Consider the following 15,153-nt stretch of genomic DNA (forward strand, 5'->3'; position numbering starts at 1 on the left):
TTTTAGAGAGTTATTTGCTGTGGTGTTTGCTTTGGTTTGTGCATCCTGTATGCTTCTTAACTTTCTAATTATCTGTGGTTACGCTGACTGCTGTCATTGGGTTTAAATAACATTAATATATGATTGTACTAGAAAGCCTATCACCTATCACCTCCCAGCTTCCCACTTCATCTTCCCTCCCCTGCCCACCTACCTTTCCCCCCTCACCTATCACTTTCTAGCTTGTGGAGGGGTGGAAGGGTGGAGGGGGATCTTTGAATTTGATTGGCTCATGTTTCTTTGGCTCTAGGGGTTTGTAGATGGTATCTATTTTGAGGTAAGAGAACGGGGTGGGAGCAGGGGTAGTCTATATTAACACGAGCACTCCGAGAGAGAAACACCAACAACTGTGCACTGAGGATGTAATCTTCACCGGTTATCAAATGTCTGCAAGCCCATTAGTAAGCCGTAATATTAGACTCCTCAGCCCGAGCTATCAGTATTCAGCACCATCCTGAACAGCCTAGTACATCAAGAAAACGAGCCTCCTCTCAATGGGCCCTATGTTTCTCACTACCTCGCAAAGCAACTAACCTAATCAAAACACCAGACATCCTGGACACCCTCCCTTCTTCTCCTCCTTCCCACTGGGCAGAAGATACGAAAGCCTGAAAGTGCGGCCAGGCTCAAGGACAACGTCTATCCTGTTGTTATAAGACTACTGAACGGTCCCCTTATACAATAAGACCGGCTCTTGACCTCATAATCTGATAAATGGTTCAACAACTGCCATTACCTCTCCTGGCTCATGACAGCATGCCCTGCATTTTCAGCATTTGAACAGAGGCTGTATTTCAAAAATATTGTTAGCGGCTTCAGGGTGTACCAAATTTGTGAGGCCAGCTAACCAAATCAAGTCAAGTTTACTGCCTTTTTACTATATACATGTATACTGTCAAATGAACCTGAAACAGGGTTTAAAGCATTGTAGTACACATAACATAGGAAAGTAAGAAATCTACAAATGAATTACACATAAATAAAGTGCATAAATTAAATATTGTAAGGTCCAGTACAAATGCAAACTCCTTTATTAATAATGCCCTCTTAGCTTGATAATTGTAGTACATTGTTGGTATATGTTATCGGAGAAAGAATCATAAGGACTAATAACCAATATATTGCTCGTTATGTGCTGGGTTGTATGACATAGGTGATCATGAACTTTCCATGACCATGATTGTTCTGGCCAGTGTCTTTACAAGATGGGTGACCCCGGCCATTATCAACTCTCTTCAGAGATTGTCTGCCTGGCGTCAGTGGTCGCATAACCAGGTCTTGTGATCTGCATCGGCTGCTCGTACGACCATCCACCACCTGCTTCATGTGACCCTGATCGGGGGCTAAGGATGACTTGCAGACTAGCGGAGGGAAGGATCGCCTTACACCTCCTTTGGCAGAGACGCATTTCCACCCATGTTATAATTATGTTATAGCATGCATCAACTATTGTAATAGAAAATTAGATTTACTGCTAGACCTGTGGATAATCATTTTATCCTGTAATCTGGACCGAGTCTGTAACTAAATTACATCTTCTGGTAGCCAATATTCTGTTAAAATGTAGATTTACTGGTAGTTTCATCAACTGAGAATGTTAAGGCTCTACCAAATTCATGCTCAGATAAATCAATATTGATGGGTTTTCAACAAATTGCCCACCATTTCAAACACCAACTCCGTGGAAGGATCAGAAGTGGAGACCGTGAGCAATTTCAAAAGTCCCTGGGTGTCAATATCTTTGAGGATCTAACCTTGAGCCAACACATCAATGCAGTTACAAAGAAGACATGACAGAGCTAGGCGTTTGAGGAGATTTGGTATGTCACCAAAAACACTCTCAAATTTCTAGAGCTGTACTGCGGAGAGCATTCCAACTGGCTGCATCACTGCCTGGTATGGGTGTAGGGTGGTGGGTGTAGGGTGGTGGGGGTACTACTGCACAGAATCGAAATAAGCTGTAAACCCAGTCAACTCCATTATTATGGGCACTAGCCTCTGTACTATCCAGGGCATCTTCAAAGAGCGATGTCTCGAAAGGGCAGCGTCTGTCATTAAGAGCCCCCGTCAACCAGGTCTTGTTCTTATTGCTGTCAGCAGGAAGAAGGTACAGAAGCCAGAAGACACACACGCAACAATTCAGGAACAACTTCTTCCCCTCTGCCATCCAATTTCTGAATGGACATTGAACCCATGAACACTACCCTACTTTTTATTTCTATTTTTGCACTACTTATTTAATTTAACTTTTATATATATTTATACACACACAAACACACACGAAGTACATTAAATCTGCCAAATGTTCAGTGTGTTATTCACATTTTCTCTATTACTATGTACTGCGTCACAAAGACAAAACACTTCATGACATGTGATGGTGATATTAAACCCGATTCTGATCTTTGTTTGCTCCTGCAGTATTACGTTCAGTGGTCAGCCCCACCATTCTCCAAAACCTCTGCATTTCTCCACCTCTGGACTTAAATACTGCCACTGATGGTCGTGGCTTCCATTAGCCAACCCCTTGTTCTTGAACTTCCTCTCTCAAACTCTCTACCATCTTCTTCCTTCCTTATACAACCTTGCATTAAAAAAAGATGCCTGAAATGGAATCGCAAGGCAGAAAATGCTGGCAAATACAAGTTCATCCAACAAGTACTGTTTGTGTCCGGTGGTGGGGTGCAGATTTGGCTTTACCAAAAGAGGTGTAAGGTACTTCTTCCCTCTGCTCGCCTGCAGGTTACCCTTGGGCAAAGTGTAGCACCTAGTGCATATCACAAGTCCTGGTTATCTGGTTATGTGACCACTGACTACAGGCAGACAATCTCTGAAGAGTATTGATAACGGTTGGGGAGGGCCTTGTAAAGACACTGCCCAGAAGAAAGCAATGGAAAACCACTTTTGTAGAAAAATTTGCCAAGAACAAGCATGGCCATGGATAGACCGTGATCACCCACGTCATATGGCACAGCACATAACGAGTGAACAAACAGTTCTTATCTAATGGATAAAACACTGCGTGTTACTTTGTACAAAGGAGAGCAGAACATGTGGAACGTACCTTGTGATGTCGTATACCAAAAGTGCACCTGCTGCTCCTCTGTAGTAACTCCTCGTTACCGACCTGGAAAAAAAACAGGAAAGGGCAAAGAAAATATGAGCTTAAGATTAATTCGCAGAACATGGCATTGTCTGCCAGCTCCAGCATGACTCCTGTTGAACTGTGTCTTGCTGGGCCAATCTGAAATTCTGGCATTAGTAAACCATATTAACATGGGTGTATGGTCAAATATTCTGTGTGGGTAAAGACAGTTGACAGTTGATAAAACATAAGAACGGAAACAGGCCATTCAGCCCATCGAGTCTGTGATACCATTTGATCATGGCTGATTTATCCTCCCTCTCAAAACCCCTTTCTCTTGCCTTCTCCCCTAACCTTTGACACCCTTACTAATCAACAGCTCATCAACCTCCCTTTTAAATATACCCAATGCCTTGGCCTCTAAAGCATCAGTGGGACATTATAGAATCAGATAAGTTTTTACAAAAATATGATAATTTAGTCATCAGCACTAATTTTTCCAAACTGAGAAAACATTTAATTGAACTTAATTGTTGCTTCCTTGCTCACTGTGGCAGGAGTGATACCTCTTTCCCTCGTCAGTGAGAGAGAGCCTGTGGGACGGCGAACTGCTAGGATGAGTAGTGGTTTTTGATGGAATCGAGACCAATGTTCTCTTTGGGGCTTTCATGGTGGCATGGTGGATCATGGGAGGGGGGGGGGGTGGAAACAGAAGCCTTTTGCTGGAACAAGGAGGAGGATTAATGCTTTGCTGTTGCTTGTGTGTGGGTGGGAGGAGGGGCTTTGGGGGTTCTAATGTTTTTCTATCGTTCATTCTTTGGGTTTCTTTCAGTCTGTGAAGAGTAAGAATTTCATGTTGTATACTAAACACATTCTCTGGTACTAAATGGAACCATTGAACTAATATTCACCAAAGCCAGATGCTTGTAGATCAGTAGCATGAGCCTCTGGATAATTGATCCAGCAACTTAGCCAGTGCTTCTACATCTTAATGATTCAGTCAGGAAGAGTAAATCAATATTTGACTGAAGAGGGTAGGGCAGGGACATTGTTTGCATAGACTTTAGTGAAGCTTTTGACAAGTTCTTTCACTGTAGGCTGATCCAGAAGATTACGACTATGTGGTCTGTGTAGATTTGGTAGTTTGTATTGAAAATTGGCTTGGCAGAGAAAACAGAATAGTGGTGGATGGGTGTTGATCTGGTTGGAGGTTTGTGACCAGTGATGGGACCTCTGTTCTTTGTGATACACAGCACTGTGCAAAAGTCTTAGGCACATTAATAGCTAGGGTGCCTAAAACTTCTGTAATCTTATGTATTGCACTTTTCAACCGCCGCACACAGAAAAAAAATTGACATAAGTGAGTGATGATAAACCTGATTCTGATATGGGTCTCTGTTGTGGACTGAGAGTGGGGAGGGGGCAGGGAGAGGGGAAATCATGGATAGGAGAAGGGGAGGGAGAGGGCAGGGAATGAAAAGTATCTGATAGACATCCTGTAATGATAATAGACCATTTGTTTGGAATCAAATGACCTTGCCTGGTGTCTCAGGAATGGCTGTGTCTGCATCCCATACCACTACCAATACCCTTGGAGAGTAATAGACAATAGGTGCAGAAGTAGACCATTCGGCCCTTCGAGCCTGCACCGCCATTTTGAGATCATGGCTGATCAATTACTATCATGGAGAAGATAACAGCAGCTGTTAATCATAACCTGGAACAATTTGATTCATACTGGGAAAAATGGTTTAACTACATAATGCCTCATAGACCTGATTTTATTCTCACAAATCAATGAATCTGTTGTAAAAAAAAAGATCACTCCCTAATTGTACATAGTTCTTTCCTTTTGCTTGTTTTTTCTTTCTGATTAACAGATGCTGTTATCTTCTCCATTTTGTAAATGTCCATTGTAATTTCCATCCATGTATTTAAAGTTGGGCTCTCCTGTGATAACCATTTCCTAGTACGAGTCTTTTTACCAGCCACCAACAGTATATTCATTAAAAAAGTATGATTACCCCAGATAAATACTTTGTGGAGATTTTGTGATATATACTATTATATGATATATATGTACAATGTCTGAAATACATCTTATGGAAATGTTTGTTTGATAAACTTCGATAAAAAAATAAATTACAAAAAAAATTTGGCTGAAAATGTAGATGGGCTGAGTAGTAAGTTTGTAGGCAAACACAAACATTGAGGGAGTTGGAAGTGGTGAGGAAGGTTGTCAAAAGCTTCAGTGGGATATCGACCAGTTGAAAATACAGAGACTAGAGTTAGAGGTCATAGGTTAAGGGTGAAAGGTTAAATATTTAAGGGAAACCTGAGGGGGAACTTCAGAGGGTGGAGTTCTTGCAAGTGACCAGAGAACCTTTGGAAATATCACATCCAAACCCAACCTTTGGAGCCTTTGGACCTTAACCACCAGGTTCAGGAGCAGTTATTATCCCTCAACCATCAAGCCTCCTGAACCAGCGTGGATAACTTCACTCTCACCTCAACACTGAACTGACTTCACAACCTATGAACTCACTTCCAAGGACCCTACAACTCATGTTTTCAATATTATTTAATGCTTATTTATAATTATTTTGTTTTCTTTTGTATTTGCTCAATTTGTCACCTTTTGCACATTGGTTGTTTGTCTGTCTTTGTGTGTAGTTTTTCATTGATCCTATTGTGTTTCTTTGTACCTACTGTGAATATAGAACATTACCACACAAGTCAGGCCTTTTGGCCCTTGACATTGTGCTGACCTTTTAACCTTCTCTAACCCTTCCCTCCTACACTGCCCTCCATCTTTCTATCGTCCTAGTGCCTATGCAAGAATTCCTTAAATGCTCCAATGTACCCCTCTCCCTCTCCACCACTCTGTGCTGCAAGTTAATCTTTACACCTTCAGCGGAAGTTTTCCTGTCTATGCAATCCAATTTAGCCATTACCAGAGATTTCTTTCTCAGTGTCGTATATGGCGACATATATGTACTTCGATAGAACTTACTTGGAACCTTGTCCACAATAAACATCACAAATGCACAGATTTGAGAGAGTGACCAGAGACTTGAGAGACACTGGAATGGCTATCCTGATCCCACAGCTTCCCATCGCTTGAGTTGACTGGATAGGCTGGGACAGTTTTACCTGGAGTAAAAAAGGTTGATGGATAACCTTACAGATGTTTATAACATCTTGATAAAGGGAACTGCCTTTTTGACAGGGTAGGGGAGCCTACGACTTGAGTGCAGAGGGGGTAGATTTAAAGGGGATTTGAGGGGGCAACATGTTCCAGAGAGGGTGGTGAGTACGTGGAACGAGCTGCCAGAGGAAGTGGTGGAAGAGGGTATAATTAGGTTTAAAAGGTTTTGTTCAAGCTATATGAATAGGTGTAGACTGTAGGGGTTCCCAAACTGGAGGGGTCGCTAATGGTAGGGGTTGATGACTTAAAAACGGTTGGGAACCCCTAGTTTAGAGAGATTTCAGCCAAATACAAGCAATTGGGATTAGCTCAGATATAAAATATGGGTCAGCACAGAGGAGTTAGATCGAGGTGGATGACTCTATGATTCAATGAGTTTGGCGAATCTCCATCAATCAGCGACTCTCTGAGGAACAGGGAACTACTGTGTGTTCAGTTCACTTCACCGCGCACAGAATGGTAAACAGGCTTCAACCCCATCTGTCTGGCTGCTAAAGGCACTGAGACAGTCACAGTGACCAGAAAAATCACATTTCTGTGGCCAGTTGCTCAACTGGTCATTAAGGTGATCAGAAAATAACATGAAAAATTATTTATGCTAAAATGGGGACACAAGAAGACTGACACTTAATGCACTAAGATGGGCAACTGCTGGTTAAAAAGGGTAAAAAATACTAAGTAAAAGACTGTGGATTCAGGAAAAGTAGAGAACCTAAAAATAATACGCAGAAGGAAACATATGAACAAAGCCATAATAAAGAGCAAATGAAAAAGGTAGATGACAGGGTGGAGATAAGTCTCTAACCAAAGGAGGTATAAGGTGCTCCTTCCCTCCATTAGCCTGCAGGTCACCCTTGGGCAAGGTGTAGCACCTGCTTAGACCCCGATCAGGGACAAGTGAAGCCATGGGAGCAGGTGGTGGATGGTCGCACGAGCAGATCACAAGTCCTGGTTATGTGACCACTGACACCAGGCAGACAATCTCTGAAGAGTATTGATAATGGCTGGGGTCACCCATCTTGTAAAGACACTGCCCAGATGAAGGCAATAGCAAACCACTTAGAACCACAGAACATTACAGCACAGAAACAGGCCTTTTGGCCCTTCTTGGCTGGGCCGAACCATTTTCCTGCCTAGTCCCACTGACCTGCACCTGGACCATATCCCTCAATACACCTCTCATCCATGTACCTGCCAGCATTTACAACTTCATCTGGCAGCTCATTCCACACTCCCACCACTCTCTGTGTGAAGAAGCCCCCCCCCCCACCAACGTTCCCTTTAAACTTTTCCCCCTTCACCCTTAACCCATGTCCTCTCCCCTAGCCTCAGTGGAAAAAGCCTGCTTGCAGTCACTTATTTATACCCATCTTAATTTTATATACCTCTATCAAATCTCCCCTCATTCTCCTACGCTCCACTTTTGTAGAAAAATGTGCTAAGAACCATCATGGTCATGGAAAGACCATGATCTCCCACATTATATGACATGACACATAATGAGCGAACAAATGAGATTTATATCTGGAAGCACAGAACACATCATTCACATGTGTCATGACATGTGTTTCTTTTTGCAGCAGCAGTACAGTGCAATACATAAAATTACACTGATATAATAAGTTTATGCCGAACTTTGAAACAGATGTATAGCTTTGGGCTCACCTGAAACGCTCTTGCCCTGCTGTGTCCCAGATCTGTAGTTTAACTGTCTTGCCACCAACATTAACTACTTTCGATCCAAACTCCACTCCAATCGTGTGGTTGGAATCCTGTTTGACTGGAGATAGCACATTGAGAGGATTAAGTAAAGCATTTAATAGTGAAGGAGATAGACAGAAAGTTATTATTCACACCACTGAGCACCTCCACATTGAAGAAGTTTTAGAAAATAACCCGCTTATCTACATGAGAAAGTCTGTAGATGTTGGAAATCTAGAGCCACAGACACAATGTGCTGGAGGAACTCAGCGGGTCAGGAAGCATCTGTGGAAACGAATAAACAGTCTTGGGCCGAGACCTTTCTTCAGGACTGGAAAGGAAGAGAGGGAAAATGCCAGAATAAAAAGGTGGGGGAAGGGGAATGAGGATAGCTAGAAACTTGCCCTCTTCCCCCACCTTTTGTGCAAACCACTATGGTAAATTAGTGGTTAGCACAATGTTTAACACTAGGGGCAACTAGGGTACAACTCCTGTCACTGCCCGGAAGGAGTTTGCACGGTCTCTCCATGACCAGGTGGGTTTCCTCCCAGTGCTCTGGGTTCCTCCCACAGTCTGAAGACACTGGTTGGTAGGTTAAGTGGCGACTGTAATAAATTTTCTCATGATTAGGCATACGGCAGATCAGGCTGGGCGGTGTGGCTTTGGAGGGCCAGGAGGGCCTATTCTGTGCTCTCTGTCAGTAAATAAAAACTGATCATCCATTAGATCTTAACAAGATCTCCTGAGTAACAGATTTATGAGGGATTCATATAGGAACATGGCAGGGAGGGGGCTTTGCAGGGGGTGATAGGAAGAACACAGAGTAACCGCAGGTGATGTGGCATTGGGCAGGGGTTGGAAGAGGCACAGTACCAGTAAACCACAAGGAGCGGAGGAAAAAAACCTAATCAGTTTTCTGCTTCTCCTGCACTCTGCTCAATGATCCGTAGTGGAAAGTATACCTACTGGAGCTTCAGTCTCAGTCATAATTGTTTCTCAACAGAATTGCCTCAAGGCAGATGTGAATCGTGAATTATTGCAGGGAGAGGGAAGGCGAATGCAAAACTGCATCCCATCCTGCAAACAACAGTTCACACAAGAGGAGAGGCAATCTGGCCCTGGGTTACAGCATGTGAATTAGACCTAGGCTGCCAGGGAACTCGCCAAGAGTTTCTGAGCAAAGAGAAGGAAGCCAAGAGAAAATGCAGGACAAATTTATATAGGAAGAAATCTGACATTATTACCGCAAACAGGGGCACTCCACCACACAAGGACAAGGAAAAAGCACAGGCCTCTGCCCAACATACACTCAGTGGCCACTTTATTAGGTACAGCTGTATACTTGCTTGCTAATGCAGATATCTAATTAGCCGATCATGTAGCAGCAACCCCATGCATAAAAGCATGCAAACACGGTCAAGAGGCTCAATTGTTGTTCAGACCAAACATCAGAATGGGGAAGAAACTGTAATCTGACTTTGACCGTGCAATAATTGCTGGTGCTAGATGGGGCGTTTTAAGCATTTCAGAAGCTGCTAATCTCCTGGGATTTTCATGCACAACAATTTCTAAAGTTTATAGAGAATGGTGTGAAAAATTTAAAAAGGAATCATCTAGTGAGCAGCAGTTATGAGGGCAAAAATGCCTGGTTAATGAGAGTTCAGAGGAGAATGGCCAGAGTAGGTTCAAGGCAGCAGTAACTCAAATAACCATGTGTTACAACAGTGGTGTGCAGAAGAGCATGTTGAATCTTGAAGTAGATGGGCTACAGTAACAGCAGACCGCACTGGGCTCCATTCCTGTACCTAATGAAGTAGCCACTGAGTGTATATCTATATGAAAGTCTTTGCTGGAATGCAGCTCGAGACTCCGAGCACAGCTGTAGCTGTAAGAAGCAAACTCCACTGAAATGACAGACTTACATTTGTTTTCAATAAACTGATGAAGAAGACATGATTTCCCTGTTCCCGCACTGCCGATAACCAGGAACTTAAACAGGAAATCTATGGGAGGAAGAGAAACAGAAATCAATACAGCGAGAGCGGGTCTGCACTGAAGTTGCACCCTTGGGAAGTGGGTGAGTCACTTTATAATAACTCGAGCCTTAGGTCAGTTCTGACATCTGCCATATGACATCACTGTTGTGCACTTTCAGGGGTCGACACTTTGTACAAACCATTCAATGTGCTCCATTTTCCTGCTTCTACACTGCTGAGCAGTACTTTCACATCAGGCTCACGGTTACCCTCCTCCACCCACACTCTACCTGCCCATCGTCACACACTTCTCCCGATGGTTGCCCTGCCCTCCAGAACTGCCTTACTTGGTTACATGCTCCAAATCAGATAGAATCAGGTCTAATATCATTGGCATATGTCATGAAATTTGTAGTACATCGCAATACAGTATAACAAGAAAAATGATAAATCTCAAGAACAGCGCTGTGCAAAGCTCTTAGACTTATACATATAAATACATAATATATAGCTACGGAGCCTAAGACCTCTACACAGTACTGTAGTAATTTTATGTATTGCACTGTACTGCTGCCACAAAAAAAGTTTCATGACGTATGTGAGTGATGACAGACCTGATTCTGATCTGGGTCTCTGTTGTGGACTGAGAGTTGGAAGGGGGCAGGGACAGGGGAATCATGGTTGGGAAAAGGGGAAGGGAGAGGGGAGGGAGTGGGAAGCACCAGAGAGACATTCTGTACTGATCAATAAACCAATTGTATGGAATCAAATTACCTTGCCTGGTGTCTCAATACTGAATGTGTCTGCACCTGCGCCACCCTCCGGCCCGGCACTCCTTCTCTGCGACCTATTGTGTGTGTGTGTGTGTGTGTGTGTGTGTGTGTGTGTGTGTGGTGTGTGTGTGCGTGTGTGGTGTGTGTGTGCGTGCGTGCGTGTGTGGTGTGTGTGTGTGTGTGTGTGTGTGTGTGGTGTGTGTGTGCGTGCGTGTGGTGTGTGCGTGCGTGTGTGGTGTGTGTGTGCGTGTGTGTGGTGTGTGCGTGCGTGTGTGGTGTGTGTGTGTGGTGTGTGTGCGTGCGTGTGGTGTGTGTGTGCGTGTGTGGTGTGTGTGTGCGTGCGTGTGTGGTGTGTGTGTGTGTGTGTGTGGTGTGTGTGTGTGTGTGGTGTGTGTGTGTGCGTGCGTGTGGTGTGTGCGTGCGTGTGTGGTGTGTGTGTGTGTGTGTGTGTGGTGTGTGTGCGTGCGTGCGTGTGGTGTGTGTGCGTGTGTGGTGTGTGTGTGCGTGCGTGTGTGGTGTGTGTGTGTGGTGTGTGTGTGCGTGCGTGTGTGGTGTGTGTGTGTGTGGTGTGTGTGTGCGTGCGTGTGTGGTGTGTGTGTGTGTGTGTGTGTGTGTGTGTGGTGTGTGTGCGTGCGTGTGGTGTGTGTGTGTGTGGTGTGTGTGCGTGCGTGTGGTGTGTGTGCGTGCGTGTGGTGTGTGTGTGCGTGTGTGGTGTGTGTGTGCGTGCGTGGGTGTGTGGTGTGTGTGTGTGTGTGTGTGTGTGTGTGTGTGTTGTGTGTGTGTGTATATATCTTTGTATATATCTATAAAAAAATTAAATAAGTGCTAAAAGAGAGAGAGAAAAGTATTGAGGTAATGTTCATGGGTTAAATTTCCGTTCAGAAATCTGATGGCAGAGGGGAAGAAGTTGTTCCAGAATTGTTGAGTGTGTGCCTTCAGGCTCCTGTACCTCTTCCTGATGGTAGCAATGAGAAGAGGGCACATCCTGGGTGATGGGATCCTTAATGATGGATGCAGCCTTTTTGAGGCGTTGCCTTTTGAAGATGTCCTAGATGCTGGGGAGGCTGGTGCCCATAATGGAAATGACTGAGTTTACAACTTTCTGCAGCTTTTCTGATTCTGTGCAGTGGCCCCTCCGTACTTCCTCTTCTATCAAATTCCATCTTCGGCTCCTTGTTGCCTCTGCTTCCAGCCTCTCACTATTTCCACTTTCTCCTCATCCATATGCCTATCACACCTCTTCACCTGGATTCACCTATCACCTGCTAGCTTGTGCTGCTCCCTTCCCCTATACTACGTGTTTTTCTATACTGGCCATCTCCTCTATCTTCCAAAACAAATGCAGGGTCTCAGCCCCACAGTGTCAAATGCCCATTTCTCTCCATAGATACCATAACATATAGGAGCAGAATTATGCCATTTGGCCCATCGAGTCTGCTCCATCATGGCTGATCCATTTCCTCTCAGCCCATCTCCTGCTTTCTCCCCATATCCTTCATGCCCTGACTAATTAAGAATCGATCCACCTCTGCTATAAATACACTGAATGACTGGCTGAAGAAATTTCTCCTCAGCTCCGTTCTGAAAGGACGCCCCTCTGTTCTGAGGCTGTGTCCTCTGATCCTAGACTTCCCCCACCATAGGAAACATCTTCTCCACACCCATTCTACTGAGGCCTTTCAATGAGATCCCCTCTCATTCTGTATTCCAGTGAGTACAGGCCCAAAGCCACCAAACGCTTGATAAGCCTTTCAAGCTCGGAATCATTATCAAGAACCTCATTTGCACCCTCCCCAATGTTAGCGTATTAGATAAAGAGCCCCAAACTGCTCACAATACTCCAAGTGAAGCCTCTCTACTGACACCACCTGACCCTCCACCACCTTGTGTGTGGCTCCACGTTTTGGCAGAGCCAGAGGTGATTCAGAGGTAGCATCAGCATCGCTGTCATGAAAAGCGTACGTTTCTATAGCACCTTGCTCATCCTCTGGCCATCCCAAAGTGGCTCACATTAAATATTTTTGAAGCAGAACTATAATTGTGATGTGGGAAAACACACAAGCCATTTTTGCATAGCAAGATCCCATTAAAACTTGTGATTATAATTGCATCACATGTTTCAATGTCAACTGAGAGAAAGGAAGCGGCACGGTAGGAGTTCATATGTTCTCCCCATGACCACATGGGTTTCTTCTGGGTGCTCCAGTTTCCTCCCACAGTCCAAAGACGTACTGGTTGGTAGGTTAACTGGTGCTTGTAAATTGTCCAATGAGTACCAGTGAGCTCATCTATTTAAAATGCTGGTGTAGGAAAGCAGCATCCATCATCAGAGACCCTCACCACCCAGGCCGTGCTCTTTTTTCACTGCTGCCATCAGGTAGAAGGTACAGGAACCTCAGGACTTGCACCACTAGGTTCAAGAACAGTTACTACCCCATAACCATCAGGTTCTTGAACAAAGGGGATAACTGCACTTATCTATTGAGATGTTCCCACAACCAACAATCTCGTTTTAAGGACTCTTTATCTTGTTATTTCATGCCCTCGTGCTATTTATTTTGCATTTGCAGAGTTTGCCTTCTATGCTCTATTTCAGGGGTGGCCAAACCACGGCTTGTGAGCCACATGCCGCTCTTTGGCATTCAATGTGTGGCTCATGGAAATTCGTTGGTTGATCTCCTTTTTATCATGTGCTGCCGTTGCGTAGAAGTGAATGGCAAAGTATTTTGGCAGTAAGTAGAACCGCGGGAAATCCCTTGAGACTTAATTCCATTGCTCAAGAATTGGTGAGAATCGCTACATGGTGCTGAAGACAGCTTGAAGACAGAGGCGCGAGTTTCAAAATACACGACATAGATCTACGCCGTTGAGCACTGAAGGCAAAAGTAGCACCGACACAGATCTACGTCATTTGGCGCTCAGTGTTAGTGAGTCTAGGCCTGACCTCACTCACGTCATGTACGTTAACACAGGATGCTGAATTGTGCAGACCGAGTTGGTACACTGCCGATACAAGTTTTGTTTACAAGTGTCTGTGAAAATTTTGTGAAGGAAGATGGCGTCATCAAATTGTAAGAAATGAAAATACGAAGATGAAAACAGACATTTAAAGCCACAGTGGGAAGAAGATTTTACATTCACCGTTAAAGGAGGTAAACCTTTGTGTCTTATCTGCAATGTGTCACTCAGTCATTACAAAGCCAGTGATTTGAAACGCCACGATGAAACAACTCACAAAAACTTTTCGGCTGATTATCCACGTAAATCCAAATCACGGAAAAACAAATTAACTGTGTTAAAATCGTCTCTAAATAGCCAGCAGACACTGTTGACGATGTTCAGTAAGGAAGCCGATACGACTGAAGCTAGTTTCATTGTGTCATGGAATGTTCAGCAACTAATAGCACAAACACCAGCTTCACGCCACACTACAGAGAGGCTTATCTCCCAGATCAGTGCAGGCAAAATGATGTGACATACAAGACAACCCACAAGTGGCGGTATTCATTTGTTATGTTGAATACAGTTAAAACAATCATCAGTCAAGATTTTCAAAACATTTGGTATATATGTACATTATTACTAAAACTAATACAAATTAACAGTTTAAAAAACTACACGCATGATTAAGTATTATTGTATACATGTATTTCTTAATATTTATATAAAATTTTTGTCACAAAATGTGTATGTAACAATAAAAATGTGTGTGTAGATTTTGTTCATGTCTTACGGCTCTCAAACATCTGAAGTTAACCATAAGTGGCTCTTACATTAAGTACGTTTGGCCACCCAAGTTACCATTTTTACCAATGGTAACCATAGTTACCATTCTATAGATTTGCTGAGTATGCCCGCAGGAAAAAGAATCTCAGGGTTGTATGTGGTGACATACATGTATTCCGATAATAAAACTTACTTTGTGCTTTGATTAGTCTCGGGCTAAATCAGGGTTTGCTGAGCAGTGCAGCTTGAAGGGCTATTCGATCTCAATAAATAAATTAATTAATAGGGTGTGTGACACTGGGGTAGCAATCTTCATGATACATCAGTAATAATAAATCTGATATGAGCTGGTTTCTTCACTGCCCGAGAGAGGCACTTGTTGTACAGCTCCTTCCTGCAGCAAAAGCTCAGTCACTCCCTACCAAATGCCCCAGCAGGGTGGGTCTGCTCTGGCAGACGTGGCTCCGTGCAGCTGTTAGAGGCCACGGCGTTGGCTGAGTCAGCCCTCCGAAGCTCTGAGTGCTGCTGGTTGTTTATGGAGCTTCCCCCTTCTCCCTGGAGAGGGATGTGAACTAATACAAGGTGCATCACACAGCCTGTTGTTCTGTTTAAATGATCCATGGCTGAAACCATCTCCCAGTTGTT

At 43.9% G+C, this 15,153-nt stretch overlaps 1 protein-coding gene across 1 annotated transcript in view; it reads right to left on the reverse strand.

Moving 5' to 3' along the window:
* Positions 1-15,153, reverse strand: part of LOC132386059 (ras-related protein Rab-4B) — an 80,555-nt gene that overhangs the window by 21,325 nt on the left and 44,077 nt on the right. Inside the window, exons 2-4 of the mRNA XM_059958348.1 lie at positions 9,956-10,036; positions 7,998-8,112; positions 3,104-3,166 (exon numbers count right to left, since the gene is read on the reverse strand). Coding sequence (XP_059814331.1) covers positions 3,104-3,166; positions 7,998-8,112; positions 9,956-10,036 — 259 coding nt within the window. The remainder of the gene's footprint in view (positions 1-3,103; positions 3,167-7,997; positions 8,113-9,955; positions 10,037-15,153) is intronic.

The sequence above is a fragment of the Hypanus sabinus genome, unplaced genomic scaffold (genome assembly GCF_030144855.1).
Source record: "Hypanus sabinus isolate sHypSab1 unplaced genomic scaffold, sHypSab1.hap1 H_10, whole genome shotgun sequence".
Taxonomy (NCBI): domain Eukaryota; kingdom Metazoa; phylum Chordata; class Chondrichthyes; order Myliobatiformes; family Dasyatidae; genus Hypanus; species Hypanus sabinus.